Source organism: Anopheles merus, chromosome 2R, assembly GCF_017562075.2.
Source record: "Anopheles merus strain MAF chromosome 2R, AmerM5.1, whole genome shotgun sequence".
Taxonomy (NCBI): Eukaryota; Metazoa; Arthropoda; class Insecta; order Diptera; family Culicidae; genus Anopheles; species Anopheles merus.
The window spans coordinates 60872283-60892090 of NC_054082.1; the positions used below are offsets into that span (position 1 = coordinate 60872283).

The 19808-nt window shown below is 38.5% G+C and overlaps 3 protein-coding genes across 3 annotated transcripts in view; 2 read left to right on the forward strand and 1 right to left on the reverse strand.

Annotated features, from left to right (window-relative positions):
• LOC121603653 (chitooligosaccharidolytic beta-N-acetylglucosaminidase) overlaps window positions 1-19808 on the forward strand; it is an 80322-nt gene that overhangs the window by 47500 nt on the left and 13014 nt on the right. The window lies entirely within an intron of this gene.
• Window positions 3129-3945, forward strand: LOC121603654 (putative nuclease HARBI1). Its single transcript, XM_041932713.1, has 3 exons — window positions 3129-3348; window positions 3413-3554; window positions 3614-3945. The coding sequence occupies exons 1-3, from the start codon at window positions 3181-3183 to the stop codon at window positions 3916-3918; spliced, it is 615 nt and encodes a 204-aa protein (XP_041788647.1). The 5' UTR covers window positions 3129-3180; the 3' UTR covers window positions 3919-3945.
• Window positions 4406-5250, reverse strand: LOC121589631. The gene is made up of 4 exons (XM_041908706.1): window positions 5236-5250; window positions 4995-5168; window positions 4633-4922; window positions 4406-4433 (listed from the first exon to the last, which is right to left on the reverse strand). The coding sequence occupies exons 1-4, from the start codon at window positions 5245-5247 to the stop codon at window positions 4406-4408; spliced, it is 504 nt and encodes a 167-aa protein (XP_041764640.1). The 5' UTR covers window positions 5248-5250.

A 19808-nucleotide genomic window follows, 5' to 3' on the forward strand; every position in this document is an offset into this window, starting at 1 on the left:
TTAACTATAGTTTTGTTGTCACTGGCATTGTAAAGACCTGGCTCAATAACGGTGTCATTATCAAATTTTTGGAAGGTTGGGACTAGCCAATCTCCGTCTGTATTTGTTTTTTTCGATGTTATGTGAGTACAGTTTTTTGCCGGAAAATATTTTGTTAATGGTATTTCAATATTTTAGATTTCCAGTTGTTCTTTTTTGTAATCAATAATGGCATTGTTTCGTGCCAAATATTCGGATCCTACGATTCCGTCGAAAAAGTGATGGAAGTTTAGTTCATAACAGGTTTGGCAAGGAAGGTTATAGCCAATAAGATTTGTTTTGCCGTTATTTTCAATGGTGTGCTCTCCTGAAATATTTTTTATCGTTATATTTTCAGTATTTTTGCAATTTCTTTCTATTCCTGGGCGAATGACATTATTGTTCGCTCCAGTGTCTAATAATATTTTTATAGTTTGTTGGGTTATGCTGTTTTGACTTATTAGGTAAGGAAGGTAGTCTAAATTTTTTTCTGGGTTTATTTTTTCCCAACAAAAATTCATATCGATATTTTCTTCTTCATCTGATTCCGAATCAGATGGTACTTTGTTGGAGCACACTTCATTGTTATGAAGTTGCTTCCGGTTGAGGGTCAACTTACTTTTAGTTAATTCCACTTCCATGGGTTGTGGAAATCTTTCCTTTTTACTCTCATATTTCTCGGTGCTATGATTTGGTGAATATCTATCTCTCGATTTGTATTCTTGGTTTTTGAATTTTTTAATCTGGGTTCTAGGTTGAGATGGTTGTGTCGAATCAATGCGATTCGCGACATTTTCCGAACATTTAAATTTGCACACGAAAGCATATGCTGCTTCCAAATCCTTGGGAGTAGCTGCTTGCTTATAACCAAAATAAGGTTGTTTTAGGCCAGCTTAAAATGCTGGTAAACCATCCTCTTCAATAAAATCATTTATAGCGTCCTAATTTTTTCGATATTTTTCGTTTTGTTTAGCTTGGGTTTTTATACTTAGCATGATCTCATTGATTTTATTGTAATATTTGTAAATGCTCATATTCGGGGCGAGTATGGGCTTCGAACGACGAAATCCGTTCGACGCTCATGAGAGAATGAGAAACATGAGATACAACTGTCAATCTTAGACAGGCGTTTATATCTATGATTTAAGGCTTATACAATTTTGAATTTTGATTTTTTTTCCGTTGGTGTTGAATTTGAATCGTTTCATCTGTATTGGATGATTTGTTAACAATAACATGGCGGTTTTATTTGCATTATTTTTATTTAAATTTTAATTTAAACTTATACAAATTAAGGAGGGGCAGCAAGCTTTGAATTACTTAACATAAATAAAAAAATATTTTAAAAAATTATTATTTTTATACAAAACAGTGATAAATTCTGGTTTATTTAAAAATTAACTTTAATTTCAATTTAATAAATAATAATGGCAATTAAATTGTATTTTAATTATGAACAACGCTATTTACTATCGTTATTTAACATACCAAAGACAGCGGTTTAATCTTGTTGCGGGGAACGTTATTGTTCGGAAACATATCCCTGAGATTGTTGATGAATATTTCTAGCTGCGTTTAGTTTGGACATGAAGGAATTTTCGCTAATAGCTGCTGTTTTATATCATTTGCCGAATGACCAAGGTAAATAGACAATGTTGCTGGAAAAAAATCAAATTGTTTTGAATTTGGTCACCAACAAAGTTGCGCGCAACAAGAATAAACCAATGCCTAAATGAAACCTAAAAGAACCAACACTATTAAGTAAAATTTCGTCCTTGCGTTTCATCGTTACTAACCATAATATGCACAATATTTGCAAGAGAAATGCAGGACCGATAATTGATCGACTCCTGTAATACTAGATGCGTTCAAATTTCATTTTAACCAATCCTCTCAGTAGGAATTGGCACTCCAGTTACGCTTCAGTCTACGTCGTCACACCGATCTTGGTAGTTTTGGCCTGTGTAAGAATTGTTCGAAATCGCTAACCGTCTCACGCCTTCATGTGCTAATCCGTTATTATGGTCTGAATGACATACACATACTTACCAACACAAGTTGGAGTTTCCATAAACCCAACCCGTTAATGTTCATATGGACGGTCCCTTGGGACGTTAAAAACTGAGCGAATTCGGATACGCTTTTAAAATGCATTTAGAAAGCCTGCATTAGGCCTTTAAGGCCAAATCCATCGCCAAGAAAAAGAAAAAAAAGAAATGAAAACAGCGGTTTTACTTTGATTGAAGCAGCTACAGTCACCCCAGCAAGCGTGCGAGCGCTTTCTGAAAATGTATGAAATTTGACAACCATAGCGAGAGTCAGTTTGAAAACGCTTGTTTCAGAATCAAACAATTTTGATTTTTTTGCACGCCTGTAGGAGCGATTACCGCTTCTTGAGATATATAAGTCATTTAGCAGCAATCTGGCAGTAATCAAACAAGATATCCAACTAAAACAAATGTATATGAAGTATATGAAGGAGGAGATATCTCGAACCATTCCATACATTGTTCGTGTCTGATGTATTGTTTGATGGCTACCAGAGCGCCGGATAACCATTGGTAAAGTGTCATCGTGAATCTATTTCCCGCCTATCCCGATGTAAACAAATAAAAATTCTTCTCAATACGTCAAAAATTCTGGGTTCATTTAGTTTGATGCTGAGCTTTCAACAAAATTTGCAGTAAAGAACAGTTTAGTAGAACAGTAGAAATAATAAAATGATGTTCATAACAAATGTTTGTGCTAGTGAAGCTGCTGCTAAGAGAGAATTAATACGCCATCGCAAATTGCTACGAAATAACACGGATCCTCTCGCTCTTGCTGATGAAGCGTATGTACCATAACGAATTAAATATACTACTGTTTACTTACTCGAAATTGATTATTGTTTTAGCTTTATTCAAAATTTTAGAGTTTCAAAGGCCATATTTTTGTACCTTTTTGATGGTCTTCACGCGCAATTAAATTCTCAACGATGTTATGGACTCGACACGAAAGAACAAATAGCAGCATGCCTAATTTTTTTTGCAACCGGAAGCTACCAACGTGGCGTTGGGAAAGATTTCCATATTGCAATTGCGCAAAAAAACGTTTTCAAAAGTACTACAGCAAACATTAGTCCCTCTTCATAATTTAATAAGAGATTGGATTAAATTGGCGATGTCCGAAGAGGAGCGACAAGAGGCAAAAGATTTCTTTTTTGAAAAAAGTGGATTTGAAAATATCGTCATGTGTGTTGATGGTACCCACATAAAAATAAAAAAACCACGTAACCGACCACTACAGTATTTAAACCGGAAGAACGTTTATAGCATCAATGCTTTGATTGTAAGTATATTTATATTTTTTGCAAAAACATAAACAAAAGCTAACAACATTTTGTTTATTGAAGGTATGTGATCACAAATACCGGATTAGAGCGATCGACGCTCGTTTTGCAGGATCAAACCATGACGCCCATATCTGGAGAGTAAGTCCAGTCCGGGCTTATTTTGAGCACTTACATAGAAGTGGCCAAAATGACAGACTATTTGGTAGTTTGAAATTTTGTATCATGTAAAAAACACATTTTAATACTACTGTTTATATTCAGGAGATGCTGGATATCCCTCAGAACCTTGGATAGTAAGACCTCATCGTGATCCGGATGAGGGTTCTGTGGAAGCACAAGAAAACTCAAAAATATCGTCGGGAAGAATGACTGTGGAGCAAAGTATAGGAATCCTAAAATCACGGTTCAGATGTCTGTTAGGAGCTGAAAGATCCCTGAATTACGATCCAAGAAAGGCAGGACTAATAATCAATACGTGTTGTGCGTTACACAACATGTGTATTGAACACAATATAGAGTGGCAACAGACGTTCAATAGTATTATACGTGGTATAGAAGATTCATAGAAGAAAACAGGAAAAAAGAAAAAGTAACAGTGAAATTCAATAAATTTATGAAATTTTCAATTTTAATGTAGTTTTCGAAAATTGAATCAATACAATCAATTGAATCAAATTGAATCAAGAAATTCAATACTGAGTGCCATCGCAACAACTTACTAAGCTAAACGTTTTTTCTCTAATTCTAGTTTTAACATTTGAACCTCAATTTGCTTATTAGCTATTGCTTTTTTTAATTCTAACTGGCTATTTGATATTTGTAATTTTAAATCTAACTCTTTTGATGACAAAATTTGCCTTAATTCTAATTCCTTATTTGCTAATTCAACCTTAAAATCGAATATTTTTTGTTTCAAATCCAAATCTCTTTCTGCTACCGCGCGTTTAGCATTAATGTATTCTTTTATAACACTCAAAAATGCTTTTTTTAATTCTAATTCTTCCTGTTTTATGACTGCCAGTTTTTCTGTTGTCCTATTGTACCTTTTAAATTCTAGCAACTGTAGTTCAGCAACACTTCTCTTTTTAAAGCGATGAAATTGTGTACCATGCACATTTGCTTCATCTTCATCTTCATGTTGCTGTTGTTGTAATTGTTGTTGCTGTTGTGATTGTTGTTGCTCTTGAAGCTGATGTTGAGTTCGCTGCTGCTGTTGTGAAGTTTGTTGCTGCTGTAGCAAAGGTTGTTGCTGCTGCTGAGAAGTGTGCTGCTGCTGTTGCGAAGTTAGTTGCTGCTGTTGCGGGTTTTGTTGACTTTGTTTTTGTTGTTGTGGTTGTTTTTGAAGTTGTGATGACGGCCCGGGTTGAGGCTCATATTGTAGTGAATCTACACCTAACATAGGCAGATCGGGTGTGCCTACTATGGACTGTCTTAAATCTAACAGTTCGATCACATGTTTCTCCATCATAGAGAAACTACTCAAATTACATGGACCTCCACCTGTAGCCCTATACTCTCTGTTATTGTGGGCGAGCTTTTTTTTTAACCCTGATTTATAATCTGCCCAGACCTGACAATAAATAGGATGAACATTGATATAAAAATACTAGTTCAGAAATTATAATTTACGATGTAAACTTACTTTTTTCCAGCCTGAGCCATCTTTCATAGGTGGTCCTAATAAATTTAATTGGTTGGAAACTTCCTCCCAAAATGCGGTGCTCCCCTTACTCCTATCACCCACAACATCGCTATTCTGCTCGATTAACGAAATAAGTCGCTCGAACTGAGACTTATTGGTAGTTTTTCTTTTGTCCTACAATATGTATCATACAAGATTAGAAACGATATGAAGAGATTTGCATGTGATTAGCCTTACTTACAGCCATATTCATTGAAATCACTACACTTCTTGTTTTAACAAGTGTTCCACTGCAACTAGTCAACAAAACGGCTGCTCTGGTTTGGCTATACCGTGTACCAATACGCCAAAATATTTCGTAGTATTAATAAGAGGTTCAACCAACACAAAACCCATCCGCATGGAACAGAGTACGACGGTTTGAAACGGCATGGTCAAGTGGCATTGTTTTGTTTTTCTAGGAAATTTTCAGCACGAGCTTTGCACTGTTGGTGATTTTATGAGGTTGGACCAAAATAGTAAAATATCTATCTTAAAATATCAGAAGTTAACAAAAAACGTACAGATAACCTGTTGGTTTGTTGTTGTATTGCAAAATGATATAAATTGTATAATCTGTTTGTATTATATTATACGAACATTATAACATTCTAATTTATAAATGTAATGAAAAACGTTTTGACCACAATAAAGGCCATAGTGCAGTTTCACATCGATTCTGCGGATTGCCAGAACAAAATTGGGTAAATTATTTGAGGAGTAATTTGAGCAAATTTATTTTTTGTTCATTTAGTAATATATTATATATATATATATATATATATATATATATATATATATATATATATATATATATATATATATATATATATATATATATATATATATGCATGCAGCATATATATACATATATATCTATATATACATATATATACATATATATACATATATATGCATGCAGCATATATAGCATATATATATATATATATATATATATATATATATATATATATATATATATATATATATATATATATATATATATATATATATATATATATATATATATATATATATATATATATATATATATATATGTGTGTGTGTGTGTGTGTGTATATATATATATATATATATATATATATATATATATATATATATATATATATATCTATATTTAATTTATTTATATGATTACATTATTTTACCCGATATATTTTATGTTTTTTATATACATTTTCAAAACTGATGAAAACTTTTTTTTATTGGAAATAGATAACAAAACATTTCCTAAATGTTACATACCTCTAAGTTCCAATCACTTCAATCATTTAAAGCAAAATTTAAAGCAAAACGTTACATTGAAAACAACATTCGTTCCAAATCCGCAGCGCAAAACCTCGCGGATTTCTCCCCATACAAACGGGAACGTTCGACCCCGGCAGGTAGAACTCATTCTTTCGCGCGCTTCTTACGGTCTCTCAATGGTACGTTATTTTAAAATTGAGCGCCAAGTGAGCGCCTTCTGACAACCGCGGCGAACGGATCTCGTCGTTCGAAGCCTATAGTCGCCCCGATTATCAGTCATTTTAGTTTTCCAAAGTTGACTTTTATAATAGGTAATCCTAAGGCGTTTAAGAGAATCTCTTTTTTTCTAGAAAAGTACTAGGATTTCCAGCAACACAAATTATATCTTTCGCTCTTCCTTCTTTTTTAATTATTACGGCTGTAATGAATATTGACGTCTGTTGTTCTGACACGATGCCATGAAAAATCTGTAAGGTGCTTTCGGCTGTGTTTAGCCATGATGCTAATTGTTTTTTATTACCGTCGAACTTCGGTATTGATTTTATCGGGTCAGGGATTTTGCATAGGAATTCGTATGAGTCCAATCTTTATTCTTCTGTCGTTTGTCTCAATTGATTAGCTTGCTGATTCTGCACAACTTGTCTCAGAGCAAGAATTTCACTTGGCAATGATTCCATTTCCATTTCGTTTAAATTCAACGGATTGACTGATGTAATATCCGATTCAAGTGGAATATGTGAATACTCTTCGGAGTGTTCCGAACTAGAGCCTTCCGTATCCGAATCGGTGTTGCCAAGTTTTTTACTGAACAGTTTCGTTGCTTTCTTTAAAGCTTTTTGTGTTTTGGGTAACTTCGGCATTAACTTGTTTTGTTTTATTTGGTTTTGGTATCGCGGGCCCTATATGGTAGTACTCCCTACGATGTCACAAATTTCGTCCATCTTGTAGTGCAAAAATTGTGTAAAAGTAACACCTATCTAGTAGTATGTATGCTTTTCTATTTGCACGGTCTATCTGGTAGTGCCTTGCAATGACGTGAATGTCACAAACTTTAACGAATCAATATGTCACGTCTATCTGGCAGTGCGCATACACATTAACTTTAAAACTTGTACACTCGCGATTTTGTTGTAAGTAATTGTCACTTCACTTTACACTATTTCCGTGGGCCCTATCTTGTAGTTCTCCCATAAAAGCTTCAGCTATCTGGTAGTATAAATTCGTGCACATAAATAAACAAAATACTTACGTTATTGCTGTCGTGTCGCGGATTCGTGCTAACTTTGCCAGTTACTGGATACTTTAAGCGCGGGGGATCCTCTACTCCTCGGCGGAAATTATTTCCTTTGGTGCTCTGGATGCTTTTGCGGGATCGCTTTGACGAAATTTATTAGATTCCGCCTTTCCACTTGTTACACTTTAAGCATTTCACACTCCGGACGGCTGCGCCAGTTAAGCGAGGGACATACAGCGCCTACCACAACTAAACTCTACAAGCAGAAGGCTACCGGTGACTAAGTGGTAGTGTAGTGGTCTAAGAGAACATCGATGGTAAAGTGGGTGGGGGGAAGAAAAAAATATCGGGCAAGGATTACATTCCTCAACTACGTATGTAACAGCAGCAAATATTTAGATGCTGCTAAAAATCATTGTTCAGCTTTTTGTGTTGCTTTTGTTTGATCGGATCAGTTAAGAACCGTTGTTCACAAAATTGAAAAGGTTTTCATGGCAGTTTCAAAATGATTTTTGAAAAAAAATTTACATACTTTGGTTTGAATTTTCAAAACAATAATTACAGGCGAAAAAAAAAATTCAGTGAATTTTTTTTTTGATATTTAAAAAATAATTTTTTATAATTACTCTCATAAAACTTATCAAACCTTAAAATAAGATATAAAAACACTTTTTAAAAATCATCCAAGAATATATTTCTTAAAAACCTTTCAAGAATATGTTATTTATATTTTTGAACGATTTTTAAATGCGTTAGTTAGCACATAAAACCTGTTTTTCGAAGTGTCTTTATGGTTATGGTACGACCATAAATTTGTATTTTCGTTATGAGTCGAGTAAAAACGTGTTAAAAAATTTTGAAAAAAATATACGAAGATGTAAAATAGTATTCTGCACAGCTCATAGATTCACTGTTTTTATCTATCTCTTATGATTTTTCCACAAATTGCGAAAAACTACTGTCCATATAGTTGTGGTAGGCGCTGTATTAAGTCTTATAAAAACAACATTTATTTTTCCTAATTAACCTAATGCGTCTATCGCTGGTGAGTTACAATTCTGAACTGACTTAAACTCCCAACCCAGTCCGCAAAAAGCCGAAGTTTTGTATGGAATCGTCTCGTACAAATACCCAAGTAGCAGAGCCGAAGTTGTTGAGAGATTTTTCTGTGTGCCAAAGCGAGAGGCCCTCTCTTCTCTCTCTAGATTTTGGACGGCAAACCGCCGCCCTTGTAAAGGTGTGTGCGTGTGACGAAAAATTATGGATGAAATCCCAAGGATGCAAAAACCGACGGCGGCCTGTGTAATCTGAGCTCTCTACAAAGCTCTCCACGAAGCTCTCGTTTGCAGGCTTGTCGAGAGCTTCGCCACAGGCGCCCGAACCATCCGTCACGCACACATCTAAACGTTCTGGTTTCGTCAGCCGCTCACGCATACCAATGTGTTTGCTCCACCCCCTTTTTCAGATTGCTTATAGAAATGATGAAGCTGTTCACATTTGCTTTATGCACACATTCGCATGCTGTTTATTGAATAATATATCTCTCCCTTCCCACATGTGTTTTGGTATACTATCGCTGTGTAGACGACAGAACGCTTTCCCCCTTCCAAATTTACCGTTCTTCCTCCTCTCGTTCTTCCTTCCTCCTACCGCGCTCGGGGCACCATCCGTGCGGCGCGTGTTCAGCTGACTTCAGTTTAGTGATGACGTCATGAATAGGAGCTGCGCGTGTTGAACCGGCTTCTGTTGAGTAATGACGTCCTCTCCGGGAGCTCAATGAAGCAATAATGAATGTAAGTAGTATGTATTATTATGGAGAGTTTATCGCATATGATTAGATCAAAACTTACCTTAATATTTTAAAAATGGAAATCGTTTTCTTTGCGTCGCTCACTTTGAAGATTGTTGACGAGGCTAGCAGTTGATAAATAGCGCATACATCTGTAACTTTTTAGACGCAAAGGGTTAGTTGAATGTACCTGCACAAGCACACAGCAAGAAACTTACCTCAACAATTTGCTAGGATAAATCATTCCATAACTGAAGAAGAAGGAACACGGCACAAAACGTAGACGAGCAAAGTACGTCGCACAAGAAATCGCACCTCACTTCAGTACATCCTTCCATAGGGAAAGTTCTGGACAGACTGAGGATGCCTAACACCCGGATGAGCGCGATAGCAGAAAAATTATGGTGGATCGAGAGAGATGGCTAGACTCGGTGCAGCGATATCCGCTGGTAAATGCATGTGTGTGTGACGAACGAAAGACTTCAAACCCCGCTTCCCCAGTATTTCATCCATAATTTTTCGTCACACGCACACACCTTTACAAGGGCGGCGGTTTGCCGTCCAAAATCTAGAGAGAGAAGAGAGGGCCTCTCGCTTTGGCACACAGAAAAATCTCTCAACAACTTCGGCTCTGCTACTTGGGATACTGGGGAAGCGGGGTTTGAAGTCTTTCGTTCGTCACACACACATGCATTTACCAGCGGATATCGCTGCACCGAGTCTAGCCATCTCTCTCGATCCACCATAATTTTTCTGCTATCGCGCTCATCCGGGTGTTAGGCATCCTCAGTCTGTCCAGAACTTTCCCTATGGAAGGATGTACTGAAGTGAGGTGCGATTTCTTGTGCGACGTACTTTGCTCGTCTACGTTTTGTGCCGTGTTCCTTCTTCTTCAGTTATGGAATGATTTATCCTAGCAAATTGTTGAGGTAAGTTTCTTGCTGTGTGCTTGTGCAGGTACATTCAACTAACCCTTTGCGTCTAAAAAGTTACAGATGTATGCGCTATTTATCAACTGCTAGCCTCGTCAACAATCTTCAAAGTGAGCGACGCAAAGAAAACGATTTCCATTTTTAAAATATTAAGGTAAGTTTTGATCTAATCATATGCGATAAACTCTCCATAATAATACATACTACTTACATTCATTATTGCTTCATTGAGCTCCCGGAGAGGACGTCATTACTCAACAGAAGCCGGTTCAACACGCGCAGCTCCTATTCATGACGTCATCACTAAACTGAAGTCAGCTGAACACGCGCCGCACGGATGGTGCCCCGAGCGCGGTAGGAGGAAGGAAGAACGAGAGGAGGAAGAACGGTAAATTTGGAAGGGGGAAAGCGTTCTGTCGTCTACACAGCGATAGTATACCAAAACACATGTGGGAAGGGAGAGATATATTATTCAATAAACAGCATGCGAATGTGTGCATAAAGCAAATGTGAACAGCTTCATCATTTCTATAAGCAATCTGAAAAAGGGGGTGGAGCAAACACATTGGTATGCGTGAGCGGCTGACGAAACCAGAACGTTTAGATGTGTGCGTGACGGATGGTTCGGGCGCCTGTGGCGAAGCTCTCGACAAGCCTGCAAACGAGAGCTTCGTGGAGAGCTTTGTAGAGAGCTCAGATTACACAGGCCGCCGTCGGTTTTTGCATCCTTGGGTCAGCACCTCACGCATACAAATGTGTTTGCTCCATCCTCTTTTCGGATTGCTTATAGAAATGATGAGGCACACATGTTTACATTTGGTTATACACACCCCAAGGACGCAAAAACCGACGGCGGCCTGTGTAATCTGAGCTCCCTACAAAGCTCTCCACAAAGCTCTCGTTTGCAGTCTTGTCAAGAGCTTCGCCACAGGCGCCCCGACAGACAAAGAGAACGAAATGTTCAGGCGAGGGGTAGGTAGAAACACGCGGTGGAGGCCCGGCCCAAGATCGGATCCAAAGTCCGCCCTACTAGCAATGAGAATGAAAAAGTGTGCGACTTTCAGGCGAGGGGCATGTAGAAGCATGGGGAGACGGTTGGAAATACGCGGAATTACGCGGAGGCGTGAGTGTGTTTTGGTTTCTACACAGTTTTTGCACTCACACAATTACACATGTGTGAATGTGTGCGTTCACTTTCAGCCTGCGCGCTCAGTTTGGTTTTCTCGCAGCGGTTTATACACACATATTAAACTTGGTTCATATTTTATCACTTTTATTGCAAATAAAGGGGCATTTTCGCACATAGCCTCACACAATCTTACTACAAAATCACACACATTATTTATATTAAAAAAATCGTCTTATTTAAAAAAGCCGTCTAACTGCGTGGATCCCGTTGTTGATGTTCAATACAGCAAAAAAATTGAAATGAAGCAGCGCAAATCACACATTTAAGATAAATGATGAAAGAAAAGCGCAGCTTCATTTCAATGTGCACAACACTTCAACACTTAGCGAATCTTCGATCGCCCGGGACTTAGGCTAACACGCGCGCGGCCTCACGCTGCGAAGGCTTGAACTGTACTGACGATTTTGTGTGGTAGCAAGAAAGGGAACGCACGAGGAACACTCGCTGCACTAGTGCGAGCGAGACACCGACACCAGCAAGCCGCTGCGAGAAAACCAAACTGAGCGCGCAGGCTGAAAGTGAACGCACACATTCACACATGTGTGATTGTGTGAGTGCGAAAACTGTGTAGAAAGCAAAACACGCTCTCGCATCCGAGCAATTCCGCGTATTTCCAGCCGTCTCCCCCTGCTTCTACATGCCCCTCGCCTGAAAGACGCACACTTTTACATTCTCTTTGCTAGTAGGGTAATGATAACTATCAATTTTAATTCTTGCAGACCCTACATCAATTCCTATTATCAGTTGATTGTCTACTTTATCTATGGATATATTTTGTTCGTTGGATGGATATAGGTAGCTTAATGAAAGGAGTAAACTTAAAAAAAAGCAAAAGTTATCTGAAGTTAGTATAAAGGTGCCATCGACCGTTATCTAATTTTTAGGTCATTTTTATGAACTTTGCGAGATTCTTCGGTTGTAATTGTGCTCCTATTAACATTTTTGACTTTAATCTTTTTGTATCTTGTTTTGTGTTTTAATCTAGCCCTAGTCTTTTCATAAATCGTTCTAGCAATTGGTATTGTTATCTCCCTTTTGTTTTTATTGCATAGCAAAAGATCGTGTTTCTGCTTGGTATTTAAATTCTTATAAACGTTCTCGCAAATATCAGATGACTGGAAGGAAGGTAGGATAATTTCATATGGAGTATGTTTAGTTGTGGAATGGATTGATGAATTGTATTTATGAACTGAGGATTGGACAAGGTCAGGGATGGGCATAGCTTTTTGTTCGGGTTTTGTAATACGATAAATTTTGAGCAAGGTTGAGTGAAATCTTTCTATTGTACCGTTCATCTCGCTTCGACCAGTAGCGGTTAAGTAGGTCTGAATATTGTGGACTTTATAGAAGTTGGTTAAATCCTGAGTGCCGAATGATTTTTCACCATCCATAACTAATATTTTTGGCGGGTGGTACTTTGTTAAAATTTCCTTTACAGCTGGAACTATATCAACGGCTGCTCGCGATTGAATCAACTTAACTTGGGCAAATTTTGAAAACTTATCGATGTAGGTGAGGAAAAAATGTTTTTCCAAAAAAAGCACATCAATGTGAGCAATCTCAAATGGTGCTTTTGGTATGGGAGTGTTTTGTTGAGGAAATTTAATCGGGTTACGATCGTATTTGTTTTCATTGCATGTACTGCAATTAGAAACAATTTTTTTATTTTGGCTTGCATCTTGGGAAAATAGTAATTGCGTAAAATTTGCGACTTATTTTCCTGGGCTCCACGGTGTGCCCTGTTATGCACTGCCGTAATTATATTCATCTGTAGATTTTCGTCCGATACATCTTCCAGGAGCTTTTGTGTAAAACGGATTTTAAGGAGTTTCTGATTTCCTTAAAACTTTCTATAAACATCTTGAAATTTACCCATAATTTCTTCGCTCGTTAAAATACCGTTTACTTTTGTTAATATGAAATGATCCTTGAGAATCTGTAAAAAAGAGGATTCAGTTGATGTATCTGTATAAATGATAGTTCGTTTAAAATTTGGGAAAGCGTTTTCGAATACTGTTTTCGGTTTCCCTTCCTTTAGTATGATCTGATTCTGAAAAACAATTAATGGGGCTTCTGTAGAGATAATGTAGAAATCTTGGCTAGTTTCTGCAGAATGTTGTGTGCCAGACACAGAGAATACTATTCTACTGAGGGCATCAGCCACAACATTTCCTTTGCCAAGTTTGTATAAAATCTCGTGATCATGTTCTTCCAAATAAGCTTTCCAACGCTTTAATTTGGCATTCGTATTTTTCGGTGATAGTGCAAAAGTCAGGGGTTGGTGATCGGTTACTATTTTAACTTTCGCTCCATAAAGATAGTTACGGAACGTTTGCAATGACCAAAAAATAGCAAGCATCTCTTTCTCGGGAGCTGAATATTTCTCTTCTGTCCTCGATTAGGTTCTTGAGGCGAAGTGGATTGGTTTGTCTTTGCCTAATTCACCTTGAGAGAGAACTGATCCTATTGCGAAATTTGAGGCATCTGTTGTTAAAATCAATGGCTTATTAAAATCTCGATAAATTAAAATATCGCTTGATGACAATACTAGTTTCATTTTATTAAAACATTCAATTTCATGTAAGTCTAAAGTAATTTTCTTTTTCGATATGTCAGATCCCTTTCCCCTCAAAATGTTTGTCAGAGATTTTGCTATTTTGGCAAAATCTTTGACAAATCGTCGATAGTAGCCCATTAATCCTAAAAATGCACGCAAATCCTTAATAGTTTTGGGCACGGGGTATTTATTAATAACGACGATTTTGTTCTCATTAGGTTTTATTCCTTCAGTGCTAATAATAAAACCTAGAAATTCTACCTCTTGACGAAGGAATTCTGACTTATCTAATTGAATTTTTAACCTTGCATTATTTAATGTTTTCAAAATTGTATCCAAATTTTCTTGATGGTTATCCAAACTATCTCCAAAAACTATAACGTCATCTATATAGACGTAGCATATCTTTCCAATAAAATTTCGCAAAATATCATCAATCGCTCTTTGGAATATCGCTGGAGCGTTTTTTAAGCCAAATGGCATTCTAGTGAATTCGTATTTGCCATTATTAATAGCGAATGCTGTTTTATCAATATCCGATTCTTTCATCTTAATTTGGTGGAATCCGGAAGCTAAATCCAACGTTGAAAAATATTATTTTTCCTTTTAATTGGTCTATTACGTAGTTTATCTCAGGCATTGGGTACTTTTCAGAGATGGTTTTGGCATTTAACATGCGATAATCTATAACCATTCGAAATTTTTTTGCCCTGACGCATCTGACTTTTTGGTACAATCCATACCGGGGATGTCCAAGCCGAGTGAGACGGTCTAATAATTCCATCTTCTAATAATTTTTCCACTTGCTTATCTACTTCGTCAGCATATGCTGGATAAACTCTTTGATGAACTGGGGAGTTATTCGTAGTGTGTATTGCACATTCGATATTAGTTGTACAAGTTAATTTAGAATCTGGTTTATAAAATGAATGGCTATTTTTCTCCAACACCTTTTTTAGTTTTTCTCTAATTTTGAGAGGTGAGATGTTCGGATTAAATTGTGAGAAGAATGATTATGCGGTGAATAATATGAAATTTAGACAACAAACTTGTTGCCGTTTCTAGTTAATGTTATTTGATCTTTTCCTAGGTCTATTATAGCATCCAAAGCTTTCATCATGCTGTTGCCAATTATACCATAAAAATAATTATGAAAATGGTGAAGTAAAAAGCGATCTTCAAAATCAATTTTAGGATGGAAAAAATTTATATCAATGGCATATGTGGGAGAAAATTTACTGTTTGCACTACTAATTTGGCCTATAGAAAATTTGTACGGCTTGCTGTGTTCGTATTAATGTGCTAATTTTGGATCTATTAAATTAATATTAGCACCTGTATCTATTAAGAATGGAAAAGTTCCAATGGTAGTTTTGAGTTTAATAAACGGAAGACAGGGAACAACCAACTCATCTCCCACTCTAAAAAATGGTTCTGATGATTTCTAATTGATCCCTCTTGCGGATCATGGTCGTGCTGTAAATTTATATTTTGATTGTTTTCTGTAATATCATATTCATCAGTGAACTGGTCCCTGATCTGTTCTTGTAAATGGTAGTCATTGCTATCCATTTGATGAGCTTGCAATGCAATTGAGCTTGTCTCTTTACCCATGCTTCCTGGCTTTATGCAGGTCTTGGTCTTTTTTCCCCATACGAGGGTCTATTTCCATAGTTTATATTTCTTGAATTTGTGCTTCGGTCTACCTCCATTGGCTCAGGGTATTGTCTGTGGGAGGCATATTGGTGATTCGGAACGTAATGTGGAGCTGGATGGTATCGTGGAGCTGGACGTGAAGGTGGAGGGGCTGTTCTGGGAGGGGGTGTTGGTTGGTACACAATTTTTCTATGTGCTACCTTGGAGGGTTGCGGTTCGTACCCTAGATCTTTTGGCTTAGGAGTATTAGAGGAATTTTGATTACCATAAGGTGCTGATCGAATGCCCATATTAAAGTAATCAAGGCAAAATTGATATGCTTTGCTAAGGGTCTTCGGGTCAGCAGTTTTTAACAGTGTAGATAACGGTTTTTCAAGACCTCTAATAAACGAGTCCAAAGCATTCTCCCTCAAAGTCCAGTCCAAAGTCCAAAGCCCCAAATAGACCGTGCCGCCATACGTAGGACTGACTATCCTGCTATGGGGGGAAATCAATAAGTCACTGAAAGCCAACCCCACAAGTGTGTTGGCAGGCCTTGACCGGCATCGGTTGTTGAGCCAAAGAAGAAGAAGAAGAAGAAAGCTTTCTCCCTAAAATAATTTATATGAACGTTTGCGTGGAGGGAATATTTGCTATCCGTTTGAACTTGTGCTATAATAGCGGTTAGTAATTCATTAACTCTGCTATAATATCCAGCAAGGCTTTCAGAATAACCCTTTTTTATACACGTTAATTCATAGTCTAGGGTCTTCACGTCACGCTTATCTTTGTAATATAGCATCAGTGTTGATTTTATCTGATGCCAAGCGCATATTACATTATTTGCGTTTAGTACGTCGGAAGCTTCTCCGCGGATTTTTCTTCTGATTGTTCGTTCAACCAAATGGAACTGCAACGAATCGTCCGGAAGATCCCTATACATAATAAAAACATCTTCTACATCCGAGATCCAATTCATCAGTTCGTTTGGGTTTCCGTCAAGAATTGGAACGTCCCTCAAAAAGTCAGGGGTTTTCCCCATCTCTACAAAAGATCGTAGAACAATTTCGGAGTTGGGATTGGTCATTTTTGTTTTTTAGCTTCCACTTTACTTTACACTGTCACAATTATAATTCACCGATCACTAATTAAACCGAGGCTTTGTATTGTTCACAAAAATATGCTTATTTCGGATTTTTTGTTTGAATACTTACATTAATTTTGAGTTGATCTCCATTGATGAAGTTTTCCACGGGGGAAAGTTCGGCAGCTACAGCAGGGTTTCCTTTTTATTCCTTTCGACTGCTGGGTGCCTGCTGGCAGCAATCGGGTGTTTACCACGGTGTCCCAAAATTCGCTTTGTCTTAATAATGGCTTCTTTGACCACAGATTTAACTACTGTTAATGTTGGGATTTTTTTTTTACTTATACTGTCGCGCACACGAAAGTGTCTTTCGGAGCAGCAGCTTAAGACAGGCACAGTACACGCCGACTTAAGCACAATAATGATCGCACCAACTGGTTCTTGGCAAGTAATGGCTTCATTAATTTATTCAATTGATTTTATACTCTAAAAATGCTGACCGTCGTCGATCAGCATATTCTTCTTAGTCTATTCTTCTTAGCCTATTTTTCCATTTAATCGTTAAACCAGCGCGCATCGCTGGCGCGTTGCATAACGTAGCTAGTCAGCATTTATTGACCTAGCAACGCTTTGCTTTTTAAGCCTAAATTGTCGTCAGCGACATATACACTTCCCGTTTAACTTCTTCAGGTCCCTATTCGGGCGCCAGTTATTTTTCTTTCTTCGATGCTAGAAAGAAGTGGACCTTTCGAGTGCTAGAAACCAACTGACTTTATTTTCCATTATTTGTTACCAACGCTTAATGTGACCGGTCGGCTAACGGTATCGATATGCATAAATCGATCAGCATATCGATACCCAAGTTATTCAACCCGCCGCATCAGCAGTTTGATGCCTATGTGCTAACTCGCGTAATTCCGCGTATTTTCAACCGTCTACCCATGCTTCTACATGCCCCTCACCTGAAAGTCGCATACTTTTTCATTCTCATTGCTAGTAGGGGCCCGAACCATCCGTCACGCACACATCTAAAGGTTCTGGTTTCGTCAGCCACTCACGCATACCAATGTGTTTGCTCCACCCCCTTTTTCGGATTACTTATAGAAATGATGAAGCTGTTCACATTTGGTTTATGCACACATTCGCATGCTGTTTATTGAATAATATATCTCTCCCTTCCCACATGTGTTTTGGCATACTCCCGATGTGTAGGCGGCAGAACGCTTTCCCCCTTCCAAATTTACCGTTCTTCCTCCTCTCGTTCTTCCTTCCACCTACCGCGCCAGAGGTACAGTATCGGACAGAATGATAGGACCCTAGTGTTTTCAACGCTGCATGCACCCGTTTGGACAGGTTTATGTGTGTGTGTGTGTGTGTGTGTGTGTGTGTGTGTGTGTGTGTGGTGTGTGTGTGTGTGTGTGTGTATGTGTGTGTGTGTGTGTGTGTGTGTGTGTGTGTTGTGTGTGTGTGTGGTGTGTGTGTGTGTGTGTGTGTGTGTGTGTGTGTGTGTGTGTGTGTGGTGTGTGTGTGTGTGTGTGTGTGTGTGTGTGTGTGTGTGTGTGTGTGCGTGTGTGTGTGTGCGCGGGTTTTTGTCTGAAGAAACGTAGCTGGACTTGGTTTCATATTGCGTTGAAAACATTCTGATTATGTGTGTTATCATGTGAAACAGCGTGCGTTCACACTTGGATAAAAGCTAAAGTTTGCATCGATAGCAGCGAATGTTCTTCGGACGAGAACGCAGGTGTGCTGTTTCATGAATGTGATTGCGAAAATGGAAACGCGCACAATAGCAATGAACTCGGCCTTCCCTCACAGGTGTTTCGCCAGTGCACGCCATTGAAAGGCCTGCGTGCATCTCTGCGTTGAACGTTGTGTGCGCATGGGAAAATTTGTGTGTGCATTGAGCAAGCGCGCAGGTGTTCTTTTGAATGGGCGTTTTGTTTCATGAGCGCGACAGTATTCTGTTCGGTTTTGAATGGGTAGATGCTCACTCGCTTACTCATAGATAGTTTTTATCCATACGCTTTTTTGCTGCTCGACAACGATGTGATGCATCGCGTATATAAGCAGAACGCAAGCAGTGCACGGCATCAGTCGTGTCCAAGTTTTTAACCAGTGTGTTCTTGACGGTCTAAGCAATCAATTTTTATTACAATGCGTCGCGGTAAACATTGTACCGATTATCAGCGCCATATCATTAAGCGAATGGCGGCTGCTGGCATTAAGCGCAGAACGATCGAGTTCGTGATGGAACGATCGCGCACCTTTGTGGCAAACGCGCTTCGGACAACCGAAACACGCAAGTCACCCGGACGTCCTCGGAAGACCACGGCGGAGGAAGACCGTAAGATCGTGAACATATCGAAGAAACATCCGTTTAGCTCGGCACCAGAGATCCGAGGCAGACTGAAATTGGCGGTGACGCCGAGAACAGTTCAGCGAAGATTGGTCAGTGTCGCGCGAGTGCCACGCAAAGTGCCCAATTTAACACCTGCGCATAAAAACGCACGGGTGCTATTTGCAATTGAGCACATGTTCTTCGATGAGGAGGATTGGCGCAGGGTTTTGTGGTCAGACGAGTCGAAATTCAATCGACAGGGGTCGGACGGACGCAGGTTGGTTCGGCGCCCTGTGAATTGTGCTCTTGATCCGAAGTACTGCTTCAAAACTTTCAAGCATGGCGGTGGTAGTCTCATGGTGTGGGGATGCTTCTCCTACTATGGGATGGGTCCGTTGGTTCGAATCCACGGTAATTTAAATCGGTTTGGGTATCGAGACATTCTTGATACTCATTTGCTATCACATGCTATGAAAAACCTTCCTCGGTCTTGGATGTTTATGCAAGACAACGATTCTAAGCATACTTCTGGGACTGTCCAAACTTGGCTTGCTGACAACAATGTCAAAACAATGAAGTGGCCCGCCCTTAGCCCGGATCTCAATCCCATTCAGAACCTCTGGGCAATATTCAAGAAGAGGCTGGGTAAAAAAATACCGGAAGATCTGGATCAACTCTTCGATCATATGCAAGAGGTGTGGAGAAAGATTCCACCTGAAACGATCCAGAAACTGGCGATGTCGATGCG

What these genes read in the sequence shown, in the direction of transcription:
- LOC121603654 (XM_041932713.1), top strand. Translation starts at nt 3,181, where the DNA reads ATGTCCGAAGAGGAGCGACAAGAGGCAAAAGATTTCTTTTTTGAAAAA. An exon ending in ATAGCATCAATGCTTTGATT is followed by an intron (nt 3,349 to 3,412) that starts GTAAGTATATTT and finishes TGTTTATTGAAG; the next exon opens with GTATGTGATCACAAATACCG. An exon ending in CCAAAATGACAGACTATTTG is followed by an intron (nt 3,555 to 3,613) that starts GTAGTTTGAAAT and finishes GTTTATATTCAG; the next exon opens with GAGATGCTGGATATCCCTCA.
- LOC121589631 (XM_041908706.1), bottom strand. An exon ending in ATGGCTCAGGCTGGAAAAAA is followed by an intron (nt 4,923 to 4,994) that starts GTAAGTTTACAT and finishes ATTTATTGTCAG; the next exon opens with GTCTGGGCAGATTATAAATC. An exon ending in CAACAGCAGCAACTAACTTC is followed by an intron (nt 4,434 to 4,632) that starts GCAACAGCAGCA and finishes CGCTTTAAAAAG; the next exon opens with AGAAGTGTTGCTGAACTACA.